This window comes from Lonchura striata, chromosome 7 (genome assembly GCF_046129695.1).
Source record: "Lonchura striata isolate bLonStr1 chromosome 7, bLonStr1.mat, whole genome shotgun sequence".
In the NCBI taxonomy this organism is placed as follows: Eukaryota; Metazoa; Chordata; class Aves; order Passeriformes; family Estrildidae; genus Lonchura; species Lonchura striata.
The window spans coordinates 28,355,132-28,369,039 of record NC_134609.1 but is presented as its reverse complement, the minus strand read 5'-3'; the positions used below and the strand labels follow the sequence as shown (position 1 = coordinate 28,369,039).

At 41.4% G+C, this 13,908-nt stretch overlaps 2 protein-coding genes across 10 annotated transcripts in view; both read right to left on the bottom strand.

The window, feature by feature from the left end:
• Nucleotides 1–2,093: 2,093 nt before the first annotated feature.
• Nucleotides 2,094–5,985, bottom strand: LYPD5 (LY6/PLAUR domain containing 5). The gene is made up of 3 exons (XM_077784731.1): nucleotides 5,722–5,985; nucleotides 4,842–4,958; nucleotides 2,094–4,340 (listed from the first exon to the last, which is right to left on the bottom strand). Exons 1-3 carry the CDS (start codon nucleotides 5,774–5,776, stop codon nucleotides 4,141–4,143), a joined length of 372 nt encoding a protein of 123 aa, XP_077640857.1. The 5' UTR covers nucleotides 5,777–5,985; the 3' UTR covers nucleotides 2,094–4,140.
• Nucleotides 5,986–6,713: 728 nt separating this feature from the next.
• TACC2 (transforming acidic coiled-coil containing protein 2) overlaps nucleotides 6,714–13,908 on the bottom strand; it is a 125,838-nt gene continuing 118,643 nt past the window's right edge. For all 9 annotated transcript variants that reach the window (XM_021529311.3, XM_021529303.3, XM_077784730.1 and 6 more), the window contains 4 exons: nucleotides 8,997–9,157; nucleotides 8,557–8,663; nucleotides 7,688–7,808; nucleotides 6,714–6,933 (listed from right to left, as the gene is read on the bottom strand). In XM_021529311.3, the coding sequence (XP_021384986.2) occupies nucleotides 6,868–6,933; nucleotides 7,688–7,808; nucleotides 8,557–8,663; nucleotides 8,997–9,157 (455 nt within the window). In that variant the 3' untranslated portion in view covers nucleotides 6,714–6,867. The remainder of the gene's footprint in view (nucleotides 6,934–7,687; nucleotides 7,809–8,556; nucleotides 8,664–8,996; nucleotides 9,158–13,908) is intronic.

Here is a 13,908-nt window from a genome sequence, read left to right as displayed (position 1 = left end):
TTGTCACACTTCTCATGGCACCATCCTGGAGCTGTTGGAGAGATGATGGGAGCTCGCCTCTGTCAAGCCACCACTTGGAAGATTTTCCAGAGAACTTGTTTTTGTATTCTTTCTCTCTCCTGGCTCTTGAACTCTCAGTCTGTGTATCACGACTGTGATTTTATCTGAAATGTGTTGCAAAAAATCCATGTATTTGCCTTTATCAGCAAAAACCATAACCTCAAATGAGATGTTTTTGACTAGATCTACTTTCCATGAAGCCACCACCCTGCCAAGCACGAGCTGCTTCTGTGGCTCTTTCCAAACTCAATCCCACATTGGCTTTTCACTTGTGGGTTTTTTTCCTCGGATGCTAAGAAAGTTCATCTGCACCTACACCACCAACATGGGGAATTTCTCACTACACTCTTTATTATTAATATTATTATCATTTTCCTCACTCTGTGAGTAAATTGCCACCTCTGAGCATGTCACAAATGGACCAATTAAAAATACCCTGTGCACTGCTGGCTGTGGGTGATAAGAGGTAGTCTATGTGTATGCAGGGAGATAACCCTGGGATCTAGGAATTGCACTCAGAATTCTGATTTCAGAAGTATAAAACTCCTCCCCAAGGGCATGTTACCAACCACAGCCAACAGCTCCTGGCTGAGTCCTGAACATCTGTAGGTCCAGAAAGGTTGACACCCTTTGGAGTGGTGCTCACAATGAGATCTGTCACAGCTGGGCTTTCTTTGCACACACAGACATGGTAACACAGGCTTCAAGCATGTTTTTTGTTTAATCCCTACTGGACAGAAATGCATGACTAAAATTTCACACGAGGAAAAAAAAAGTTAAAAATAAACTGTGGTTTGTGACATCAAGATGTACTCGGAGCTTTCATTAAATCACACAGCCAGTATTGAGCTGATCCTGTCTGATCTAGATTTTCAAGGCCACAAGAATTGCTTATTCCTCACCAAGAACAAGGGACAAGTTGGTACCTCATACTCACTGTGGAAAAGCCAGGTGTGGATGAATAGACACAAATTAAATGGCAAATTCTCACTCTTCCAGAGAGCTCAAGGCACTCTGCTCAGCTGTGCCCTCCTGAGAAGTCTCAGAGGCTCTGGCTGTCCTTGACAAGACCAGGAAAATAAAGGAATGCTGTTTGTAGAGCCAAAACCAAGAGGATAGAAAGGAATAATGGCAATTATCATTTGGGCTATAGGTACAACTGAGATTTTCTCTCACTTAGAAATCATGAATCTTTTTGGAGATCCTTCCTTGGAGGGCAGAGGGCAGAGTTACACTGACACCCAGCACTTACCCCACTGAGCCACTGCAAAAATCCAGCTGATACAAGAGATGAAAAAGAAGTCCTGTCATTCTGAGTTGTAGCAGAATGCATTTCAGCATCAGCCTCTCTGCTGCTGACACAGAGGAAAGGAGAAGGAGCCTGTGGCTGCAGCAGCAATTATCCTCAGAACAACCAACTTTCTATTGCACCTGTGACTGGGAATAGCTCTGCACAGACATAGCAACAAAAACATTAAAATACTTTCTGCATTTAATGGAGTTTGAAAAAGATTCCTTTTGTTTTTTTTTTTTTTTAATTTCTCTGTGCTTGTCTTCCTGCCAACGCTTATGTCAAAAACCATCACAAAACCACTCTGAAAATACCAATCCACAAAAGTGGTTCATCCTTCCTAGACATCCACATGCAGGCACACTTCAGGGTCATAATTGGGCAGGAAAAATGCCTTTTTTTGCTGTAAAAAGCAAAGCAGAGCCCGTGATGAGCTTGGGAGGCAGGATTGGATGGAGGAGGTACGAGCTGCCTGAAGATCCCAGTCCTGGCTGCTGTCAGGAATGACAGATGGTGTTTGTCAAGAGGATAGAGATTTACCTTCTTATTTTACCATCAAAATGTAGCAGCAAGAACAACACCAACATCCACTATTTTATCCAATAGATTTAAGAAATATATCCCACATTAAAAAAAAACCCAAACCAACAAAGCCCAACAGGATTCCTGCAGGAAAACACAGTGCCAGATGCAGCTGGAAATCCCAATTAAAATAAGCAGTTGTGTTTACCAAGAGACAATGTCAGCCATTGCATGTAATTTATTTTCTCATTAAGGAAATGCACTGAGCACATACAGAGATTACATTCAATACAAATGTATCATTATAGAACCATGTGAAGATAAAGATACAATCAATACCTGCTTCCTGTAGCAGAAGAGATTGAAGAAACTGCTTCAAGCTGAGAATGCAATGAAAAATACTTACAACAATTTAAGTGATACCAATGAGACGCTGGAGTCCAAATTAACATTCTCAGCCAAGATCTGCTGCATTGTTGCAATCTTTATATCCAAATCTTTATCAGACTGGTGCCTAGAGACTAAAAATAGACCAAACTGCCTTGTCTGAGCCCACCTGAACAAGGAGAATCCAGCCAGTCTGAAGCCAAAACCTACATGAGATGATGGAAGGATCCACACTGGGAAAAGAGCACAGTAAAAGAAGGAGACAGCTCGGCCCTGTGACAGCTACAAGGCAAGTAAGGGTCACACTCTGCAGGGAGGGATCACTGATTGACCTTGCAGCAGCTCTAGAGTTTGCAGCCTGAATAAAATTTTGGTCAGTGTGAAGAATTCTACTACACACTGCCCAGAACTGATTTTTCAAAGAATTATACTGAAAAAAGTCACAACACAAAGCTAGGGGGAAAACTACTTTGCCACATATTTTGTGAGTTCCATAGATTTGATGACCTAACCTTTTTCCTACCAGGCAACTAAAACTAGAACTGGAACAACCACCTCTACTTCAGTTACACCAGCTGGACTTTCAGCCAGTCCTGTGCATGTTGTGTGCCAGGGCTGGACCAGATCATCACAGCTGGACATTAAAATCTACAAATATCACTCATCTGCTTGCCTGGTGCTCCGAGTTTGGGACCAAAGGAGGCAGTGATGCACAATGCCTTCTACTATGTGACCCCTTCTGGATCATTTACTTGGTAAACTTGCCATGAATGGGTTTGTTAAAAATATTGATTTAGTCTCTCTTTACACTTCTAAAGACATTCAAGTCATTTCATTCACTTTGCATAATGAAAAGGATATATAAACCACCTCAACTCAATCACATCACTGAAGGGGGAGACATGTACAGATATATGCATTCTTACTCTCAAAGACTGCAGTTTAGGGCAGTGGAGAATAATTTACATAACTGAAACCTCAAGAATTATAAACTCAAATTATGATTAGCCTCTAAAACAGGGATTAATCAGTTGTTTTTAAAACCAGCAAGGAAGATAGATTAAGCCAATCTTTGGATGGAATACCAGTTCAAAAACAACTTCCAAGCTCTTCTCTTTTCTTCTTCTTCTGATGCTGTGGTAAAATTCTCAAAGGAACAGAAAAGAGAAGACTAGAAGATGTTTTTTCCAAGGAAATACACACAATGGAACCATTGAATGGCTTGGGTTGGAAAGGACTTTAAAGACCATCCAGCCCCCCTGCCAGGAACATATCATATACAACAGAATATACCTCCATGCATTATTATTCTCTTAATGACTTTCTCTTATCAGTTTGTATTAATACTAAATAATCTGTATTTCAAGTTTCCTTTTGTCCAGTACGCCAATATATTCAATTCAATATATTGAATATATATATTGATAATTCAATTCAATATATATTCAATTCAATCCAATTCAATACTCTGAAAGATTAACTTGCTTGTTAGAATTTTCAGTCACTTTGTGCTTGAAAATTTCAAAGCTTGAAAATTCAAAAGCTTGCTTTTGAATATCTGCCAACGGTAAAAAGTATTTGGCAGGCATTTGCCCTTTACCTTACTACCAGGTTACCTGCAGCAAAAATTCCTCCTTATCCAAATGGCAGGAAAATGTTATGTATTTTCACAATCAACCCCTCAGGATAAGCAACAGGGCAGCGTTTCTTACACAGAGATCAAGACCTATTTAGCAGATGAAACAATTTTTATCTAAACATCTGTCAGGTCTTCCTACAGCTTTTTGCCTAGTGAGATACATGGTACACGGAGCGATGTGATTAGGAAATATTATCATCCCTTGCTAAGAAGGCAGAGTTGTTGTTTTCTTCTTCCCCCTTCATGTCAGCTTCATGAAGGGGTGCCAGAGCAGAGTGAGGATGAGGAGGGAGAGGCTGGAGCTGGTGCCCCTGGGGGCCAGGCTCTTGCCGTTGCAGTTGTTGGAGTAGCAGCAGTGCACGCTCACCCCGGGCGCCCGCGCTCCGTCCCGCCTGGCCCGCTCGCAGAAGGACCTGAACGAGCAGGACTTCATGATGCCACCTGCAACAGAGCCACAGTGAGCCCAGGGGGGCTGCAAACTGCACCTGCAGCCCCCCACACCAGCCTGACCACCCAGCACCAAGCACCAACCTCGGGCTGGGCTGCTCCTCACACGTCAATGAATGCCGCCACAAGGCAGCACCCCAAGAGCTCCCACTTAAATATCTTTGGATGTGCCCAAGTGCAGGGGTTCATCAGCTTCTTTTCCATCCTAATTTCCAGCTAAATCACTTAAGTCAAAAGTGGGCAATACTGAAAATGCTTCTTTCCAGCTTTCCCACAGAGTGGGTGCAGCTCACTGTGGCACACAGACAAATCATTCCCAGGGGGATTCTGTGTCAACAAAACTAACACTGAGATCTATTAACGGGGTTTATTTTGAGAGGAGACACTTAATTCTGGTTTTCTCCTTAACTTACTATGCACTCATCTCCTTCCAACACTGATTATGTATTTCTTTTGTGACAAATGCAACAAGTCTGACACATTTGTGACACTTACTTGCTTGTCCTCTAATGACTGCACAGGCATCTGCATGGCCTGGACACTGCTGACTTCCTTGTCTGTTGCAGTCATCATCACTAGAACCTACACAGGTGTAACACTGCAGTGCTTCACCTGGGTGGAGGGAGAAGAGACCACTTAAGAATTTACAACAAGTATTTAAAAATATCAATCTTTCCAGTATGGTTTCAAGCACACAGAAAAAAAATTGCAAAAAGCTTTGGAAAATCCAAAGCGTCTGCAAATCTTATCAATGTTGTTTTTTGGTTTTTTTTTTCAGAAATGGTTCAGATACTGATCAAAAAAAAGTAATAAAAAAATCAACCCCAGATTATTTAGTTGTTATAATCTGCACTTAAAATAATACAAGAAACACCTGATGTTCTGTAACTGCATCTGTATCTTCTTGTAACATTTTCAAAGCAGAGTCCAAAAGTTGTTTTTTTTCCCCCCTCCATCGTGATCTTTGGTCCACAGTACCATGAACAAGCACACTGTACACACATGAATTCTTACAATGATCCAATATTCCTGTTCTCCTAAAGTATCAATTCAGCTGGAAAGCACAACAGTGTATCTTCAGTTTTGCTCTTGCTTAAACACAATACCTCAATCCTATTTCTTTTCCTTGCCTCAAACTACATGGTATTTTCCAAGGCACGCATGAATTTGAAAAATATTTCAAACACCACTCTTGATGCTTGCAGAGCAGAAATCCCACCCTTGCTCTCAGTGGGGACATGTGAATCTGTCACACAAAATGACCTGAAACCCACCCAATCCAGGAGAGGAGCCCAGAACAGCGAAGAGGCTCAGCCATGCTGAGGTAGGAAATGCAAATGAAGTAAAAAAAGGAAAGAAAAAGGAGCTGACTTACTTTTGAGGACAAAAAAGGAGCTGACAAGAACCAGGCTGAAGACTGTCCACATCATGGAGATCCAAGAGATGCACCATTAGGCAAAGAAAGCAGTTTGTTTGCTATTAGTGCCTTAAAGCTTCTCCTCCATCCCTAATCCTGTGCAGAGGATAACTTACAGGATAAAGAGGTGTTCAAGAGTGCTACTTATGGAGCTTATTCTGGCTGCACCTCTGATCACACCAACCTCATCTCCACCAGCCCTGAAGGCAAATTCTTCCAGGAGCAGGAAATTATTCACCTTTCAGTGCCAGACATGCTTAAAAACCATCCTGTCACCACATGCCACAGCCTCCGACTCCTCCAGCAGCCTCATTACATTTGCCCATGGGATTTGCTGGATCAGGGTCAGAGCATTAAATATTTTGGAGGATTAAGCCTATGCTTGAGACTTGAGTGGTCCAAATCCAACACATAGACACACATATATATATTTAGAGAGACATTAAGATATAGACCTAGATATGTGCACATAAGCAGCAGACTCTTGTGACCCACAAAGTGTTCTAAGCAGCGACCCATGAAGTGCTTTCTGTGGAGGAATTAATTCCCAAGAGCATCTGGTGCTGAAATAAGCAAGTGAAGGGCAGAAAAGAGAGCCATACTTATCTTCAACTTCCAACGAAAAAATTTATTTACAATAGAGAATTTCATTTGTGACATGCATTTTCCTTTTTTTTTTTTTTTTCAGATTTTATTTTACAAATCAGCAAATGCAGATAAAGTTTACATTCCTTAAGGCAAGAGTCCCCATGCAAGTAATACATGTTTATATTAAATCCAAAAGACATCCAACATGGGAACTCATGTACAAAGGGAAGGCTAGGATCAGCAATTTGTAATTTCTTAGAGAACTTGACAATCTCCCTGATACAGGAACTTTGAGATCAACTTGCTATGAATTATACTATGAAAACGCAAACAATAGCAAGAATTTCTGATAGTCATCTTAGTACTGCATACAATTAAATCAACTTTATTTAGAAAGAAAATACAGTAGTGCATACGAAAAAGTGAAAATATAACCTGTCCACATAAATGTATGGACATCAGTGTGCCAATGGTCATATTGCACTCAGTATCGAAGTCCAGAAATTTGGTTAAAAGTTAGCTTTTCCCCATTTTGGCAATCAGTTCATCACAAATCTTTGTTAATTCTTCTATCTCTTTATTCTGGAAAATAAAATATGAAGTATTATGAAAAGGATTGCTGCATTAAGATGAGGGTTTTTTTTTTATTTTAATATTATCTAACTAGTGGGAGAGATGTGGGAAAATTAACTTTTCTCCAATGCTGAGAACAGGAGATCTATACATATAGATATATGTGCATATATAGCACAACTCAGTGTTCACATTCATAGTACAGCTACATCCATTCAAACAAATGCTTCCTTTCTTCCAAATACAGCTCCTCTAGTTTTAATAAATCAAATTTAGCACCAAAGCAGACAGCTTCTCAGCAGTCATTCCCAGCACACCACAATAATGGAAATTTGTTTCTAGCCTGCACTTTCCTATTTTTTTCATTATTTTCACCCTTCCTTGCAGAGCTGCAAGCAAGGACGAGCTGTTCTATGCCAAAGCAAGCTCCCTTGGCTGAGCTAGAGAACACAGAGATATAAATAGGCATTTCCTACAGACACTTTGGAATTAGCACTGGAATTACAGCTAACACTAAAAAGGGAAACAGAACCTGAGAGAAAAACTAAAGCAAGGTCTGGGAACTGAAGCAAACCAAGGTCTGGGCTGCAGAGGTGCACCCCGAGCTCTGCCAAAGGCTGAGCCAGCCCCAAACACTTGGGCTCAAATCAAACCTGGCGCACACAGTGGGGTTTTGCCTTAAAATTTGGGGAGAGCTGCTGTCCCCAAGGCCAGGGAGCTGCAGGACAATCCTCAGGCAGAGCTTGGCTCCTGATTTATTTACCTTTTGTTCCAGTGTTCTCTCCAAGGCATCCACTTTGAGCTGCTCCTTCCTAAGGCTGGCCTGGTACGCTGCCTGCTCCTGCTGGGCCTTGCCTCTCACTTGTGCAATTTCAGCATTGGCTCTGCAAAAAACACAGGGTTTGGTCACATCAGCTTCCCTACAGGAAAGTGCAGAGGGTGCCTCAGGGTGGACAGCACCTTAAGAAATGGGGGGAGAGCGCAGGGCTGCCTTCTGCACATCTTGAGTATATTCTGAGACTCATCCCCAAACACTTTTCACAACCCCCTCTCTTGCTCAGCAGGGCTGCAGAGTCTTTTCTTACTGTCTGTGTTGCTTCCTTCATGATTCTCTCAGATACCTCTGCTGGGGTCACAAATATGACTCAGGTAGAAGTGTTTTATGGCAGTTTCCAAATCTGATCTCCACTTCTGGGGACTGTACTATGAGTCCTGAACATGATCCCTAGAAATGCTTAATTGGCCACTATGCAGTAATCTAGAAAAAATAAACTGGCTAATGCCTTCTTCCTTGATCCTCTCATGAAAATACATTAAACAGATATAAAGACATTAGCTAAACACAGAAATTCTCATTATTGCATTCTTTCTGCCCTCTATCACAGAGCAGAATTTGCTTTGCATATTGCAGTCTGGGACGTGAGGTCCAGCCATGGGAATCCTTCTGCAGCATGAACTCCTGAAAAAATGTGTGCAATTCATGGACCAGCCCTGGAAGTGTCCAAGGCCAGGTTGGACAGGGCTTGGGGCAACTTGGCATAGTGGAAGGTGTCCCTGCCTATGGCAGGGGGTGGAACAAGATGGTTTTAGGATCCCTTCCAACCCAAACCATTCTGTGAATGACTCAATTACCTGTCCAGTTTTTCCTCAGCATGAATTTTGAGTGCCTGATACCTCTGCTCCTCCTTCTTCACTCGTGACAAATATTCCTGTGCGCACTTCTTCAACACTTCTTCATTCTTAAAAGAGAAAATGACACCAAATTTAATCCAAGAGGTTAATTTCAGGACAGGCACCTGTTTGTGGGAGTCACACAGAGCTGTTTGAAGGGCTGCAGTCCAACACTGGCACCCCCTGCAAGAGAATATTGCACAATGCAAAGAGATTTACAGTTTTTCTGTTTGCACTTGATAGCTGGCTGCAATCCTTCACCTGAGGACTATGGTTTGTCATGCAGAACATCAGAATTAGCTGGAAACACAAGCCCTGCCTTCTGTTCAGCAGCACAGCACATTCTGGTCCACAGAATCTGCTCAGCTCCGCTCTTTAATGGAGAGTTTAAGGTGACTCACCTTCCGAAATCCCTCCAGGACTTCTTTCATCTTCTCGTATCTCCTGAAAAGATCTGCCAGGGATTTCTCCACTGAGTTCAGATCGGCCAGAGCTTGCTCCTTCTCCACTATGAGCTGCTGAACAGTGTGGTGGGAGACAGATTTCTCTCTCTGTTCATCCTCTGAAAGAAGAGAGGGGTAGAGAAAAGAGAGGTTTCAGAAGGGTTAACAGGAGTAACTCCACTGATTTCACTATCATCTGCATTTTCTACACTCTGCCCTATTTGTGCATTAATAAGTTTACAGGATCCAGAAAAATCAGATTTATATAAAGACACAAGCCCGTTTAGGAGTACAGCTGCTAAATACAGTGAGATTGAAATATTTTGATGTTGGGGGAAAATGTGAATGTATCTCTCTACTGATGGTTTCTTCACTCTCAAATTGGCTGCTCCCATGAAAAGGCAGGTGTTGGATTTCTCCTCTTTGCCTGAAGATGCACTAGCTGAAGGACATTTATGCACATTCCCAGCACTGGCCACAAGTTATTTGCCATTGTTGATAAATGTCTTTCATCTCCTGGCACCTCTAATCCTGCACAAACAAGGCACTTTGTGCAGTGGAATTCAATTCTTCCCTTGGAAAAGCTGTGTTTTACCAGCTCTCAGGACTGCTGGAGCAAGTGGCAGAAAGGAAATCTAACAGTAGACAGACTTCCTAAGTGTAAAAAAACTGCAAAAAACATCTGCCAAGCTCCTCCTGTGTACAGTTAAATTTGAGCCAGGGATGGTGGGAAGAATGTAACAGGAATACAAATCCATATGGAAGAGGAATTTTCAAGTTGGAATATCCACTTAACATGGAAGAAAAGGTCTGGCATTGTCTTCCAAAATGCTGCACTGCTTCCTTCACATCCTAAACTATGATTCTTCTGCCTGTGTTTTAAGGATTACTTACTTTGAATGATACTGAAAGGAAAACCCACCCACAAAACACAGCAGTTTTATATTACCATTTTCCTTTGTTTATGATAGAAACTAAAATAAGGTAAGAAGTTCTCCTGTGGAAAAAGCTTGGGGCATTTCACAATGTACGACTTTTCATTTGGGCCTTTATATTTGGAAACATAAAGAACTAAACAAGTTTGGGGTTTTTATTTGAATAGATGATTTAATCTGAATTATTTATCGTGCTGGTCAGCTCCAAAATGACCAAACTGAGCTTCATCTCTTCCTTTTGCATATTCCATCCAAAAAACCACATTTTTGCAGGCCTGACCAAGGCTAGAGCAGAGATGATGCCATGCTGTGCATCAGATCCTGGGCTCTTCTGCTCACCCCTGACAGCACCTGGCTGGGGCAGAGCCTGACCTGAGCTTATTTTGCTCTGTGTGATACAGAAGATGAAAAGAACCAGGGAGGTTCTCATGACCTGCTTGTAACACCTTTATTTTACTGGTGAACAAACACCTTTGTTTGACATGGCAGAGAAGCCCAGAGCCCTGTAATACAACATCACTTTATATTTATATTTATATATATTTAATGCTTTATTAAAAATAAACATTCTTTCCTGTTTTGCTTTCTTAGAGACACCCTGTATTCCTCTGTAATGCCAAAATTAATGTGTTCTCAATTTAAACAAAAAACATTTGTTGTCTTTTGTTTATTTTTCTAAACCTCAGAGGCTGTCTCCTTGTGTTCCAGCACTAGATTTGTTTAATCATGCTGGAGATTACACCCTGCCTAGATAATTCCAAACCCTTTCCTGGCAGGATCCTGTTCTCTGGCAACACTTCTGTCACTGCAGCTCCAGGCAGGGCAAGAGATCCATTTGCATCCTCATCCAAAATATTTTCATTTTAATGTCACATCCCTACTTTTTGTGGGACTGTTGTCTGAGGTATTTTAGCAACTTCCTTACTTGTTTCCAGGGTGATCAGGAAGTTAATAATTCATGTCACACTCCCTCACAACTACTGAGCTCATCCTCTTCCTCCCAGCACATTGTGGTCCCTCCTGTCTCCTCAGCTGGATCAGCTCCTCCAACACTCAACCCCCAGCACCATTTAAACTCACCCATGGGAAACTGGGGCAAATGCTACAGAATCACAGAATGGTTTGGGTTGGAAGGTACCTTCAAGCTCATTTATTTCCACCCCCCTGCCATGGGCAGGGACACCTCCCATTAGACCAGGCTGCTTCAAGGCCCATCCAAGTGATGCTCCCAAATCAAAGTGCTTATATACAACAAAAGGCAGAAACTTGGCTGGAAGGGGACTAGAGTTTTATGTGATATTTTCATAAAATCACAGAATGGTTTGGGTTGGGAAGGACCTTCTATTTTCTAAGACCATGATTTGGTTTCAATAAAATGTGCTGATAATAGTCTGCCAGTCAATTCTTAGATAACCTTACACATCCTTAATTCTAAATAAATTTATGAGGTTACGTGATCAAAATATTTTAATTAAATGACTTCCACATCTGCAGCACACCCTGCCCAGGGCTCATCAACTATCACAGCAGTATGCTCAGGACTAACACTATCCAACTTGACAGAATCAGAGCAGCACCACGGCAGATCCGCTTTCAGCTCAGCTCACCACTACTCACACAACTTAATGGGAATGCAACAAACAGAGAACAAAAGCAAAAGAAACTAAAGATGCAAAATGCTGGTGTGAAAGTTGGTGAAAAGCTTTACTTACCAGGCTTGCCTGTTTTGTTTTTGCAAGCAAATAGCAAGAAGCAACGAAAACGGAAGCAAAATAGAAAAATCGGGAATTGTTAGGAAAGCAGCAAATAAGTAATGCAACAACCTGTAATGCACAAAGCATAACATCTGTTTGTTTTTCACAAGGAGAATCTCATAATGTATTCAAATGTAAAGTAATAAAAAAATCTCATCATATAAATCTCATAACGTATTTGAGTGTAAAAATAAGGACACATTTTTATCAGGGAAAAAAAAACCCCAATAAACCAACATTAGAAACCTGTCAGTGAAAAGGAATTGGGGTGGGGATTTTGGTTGTGAGCCAGGTGTGTGCAGGGAACACTGGGGTCACCCAGGCTCTGGTCCCTGGCTGTCAGAGCAAACCTGGGCACCAAGCACAAAGCAGCAGCACTGCCTGGAAAGCCTGGTTTTTCCTCTCTCCCACTCCTCAGTGTAAACTAAGAGTTAATTCTTAGGGCTTGAGGCAAGGGATTGAGGGGTTTAAGAAGAGATTGTTAGGGGTTGAGGCAAGTGTAAGAAAAAAAAAGGAAAAAATATAAAGCACAAGTAAAAAATCAAGCCAAGTGACACTAAACAGGGATCTCCACACTGGCAGCTTGCACAGTGTGGCATGAAGTAATCACAGCAGCTAAGCTGGGTAATTTTGGGTTCCATATATGTATGACAGCAAATACTGAACCTTCCACAGCCCTTGGAATCAAAGGCAATTGCTGTTTGCAATGCACATCTTTCAGTGCCTTTAGAAGCAAACATAGGCAGTCATATATTGTTAATATGGGATATTTTCAGTATTCATTATGCACACACCAGCCTACAAAAAGCTCAGCAGGACCTATCAACCTCATTGAATATTCATCAGAGGGACTGGTGAAATTGGTTTATGTGGACTGCCCTTCTAACAGGGCTGTATAAATAGTTCAGAAGGGTTAAATGATGAACAGAAACAGCACAGGCATTTCTTTTGTTAAGATGCATATTCTGCTTCAGCACTGAGGCATTACTGGGATAGCAGGTCACTGAAGTACATGCAAATAACAAACACACATTTCCCTCCACATGTGGCATTCGGATGAGCAAATTCCTTTATCAGAAGGGACAGCAATTTACAAGAAATGGCATGACAAACTGGGAAAATTAGATTAAAAAATTACATTAAATGCAGGGAGAAGCCTCACATTTAACGTATTACCATGCTGTAGAATTTGCATACTGCTCTAATTAACACAGAAAGGATGTTCTCTGTGTTGCTGTTGTTGGTTCAGCTCCTTTGCAAACAGACAGCAAATTAAATTAGTTATAGCCACAGCCCTTAAAAATTCACCATAGATCATTTGAGAGGCTCTGATACTCTGAATCTGAAGTTTAAAGATCTATATACTCATAGTCAGTGGCTCAATACTTACTGAATCTTCATTTCTTTGCAACAAGAGGAAGTGGCAAGGGTGGAATGTACCATGTACACCAAGGCCTCTGCCTCAGGATTCCTATTCTGTATCTTACTGTCCCATTGCAGTCTCAAAATCTGCTTTTTTGTTTTTTTTTTTTTTTTTTTTTTTTTATGTTTCTCAAAATAGAATTCAAATTTATCTGTTGTTAACTGTATGCATAACTTGGGGAAAAAAAAGACAAGTATGTCTGTAGGACTGGTCAGGTTCAGGGTGGAAGCCACACCAGGGTATCTTCACTGCAAACCAAAATGAAATAAGCTCTTTGCATACTCTGGTCACTCCTGCTTGAACACTTGCATGATGACAATGACAGAAACCATGTCAGAAGGCAGCACATTGGCTCAGTTGTACATACAAAAGGCAGTGGAGGCATAACACCACAGAGAATGAAGCCTGGCATATTATTAGTGTTTATTATTAAGTATTATATATATATTTCATTAATTACTTTATTTATTATAGTTGTCATTCTTGTAAAATTTATTTGTAGGTCCATTTTACCCTTCACTTGAAAGAAGGCTGGGATGTCTCCCAGTGGCCAAGAAATCCAGGAAGGCAGCAGAAGCACCAGACACTAGTGCTCCACTCAGCAACTCTGGCCTTGGAGATCCCAAAATTCCACTCAGCCATTTGCCTTTCTGGGAAACAGCTGGAGCTGAAGCAGTAGAAGGCAGCACAAGCTATTGGTGCTTTCTACAGTCAGACTATTAAAAAGAGCTTTAGAAATCTTACAGGAGGCTTTAAAA

What these genes read in the sequence shown, in the direction of transcription:
- LYPD5 (XM_077784731.1), bottom strand. Translation starts at nt 5,776, where the DNA reads ATGATGTGGACAGTCTTCAGCCTGGTTCTTGTCAGCTCCTTTTTTGTC. An exon ending in CTCCTTTTTTGTCCTCAAAA is followed by an intron (nt 4,959 to 5,721) that starts GTAAGTCAGCTC and finishes CCCTCCACCCAG; the next exon opens with GTGAAGCACTGCAGTGTTAC. An exon ending in AGTCATTAGAGGACAAGCAA is followed by an intron (nt 4,341 to 4,841) that starts GTAAGTGTCACA and finishes GCTCTGTTGCAG; the next exon opens with GTGGCATCATGAAGTCCTGC.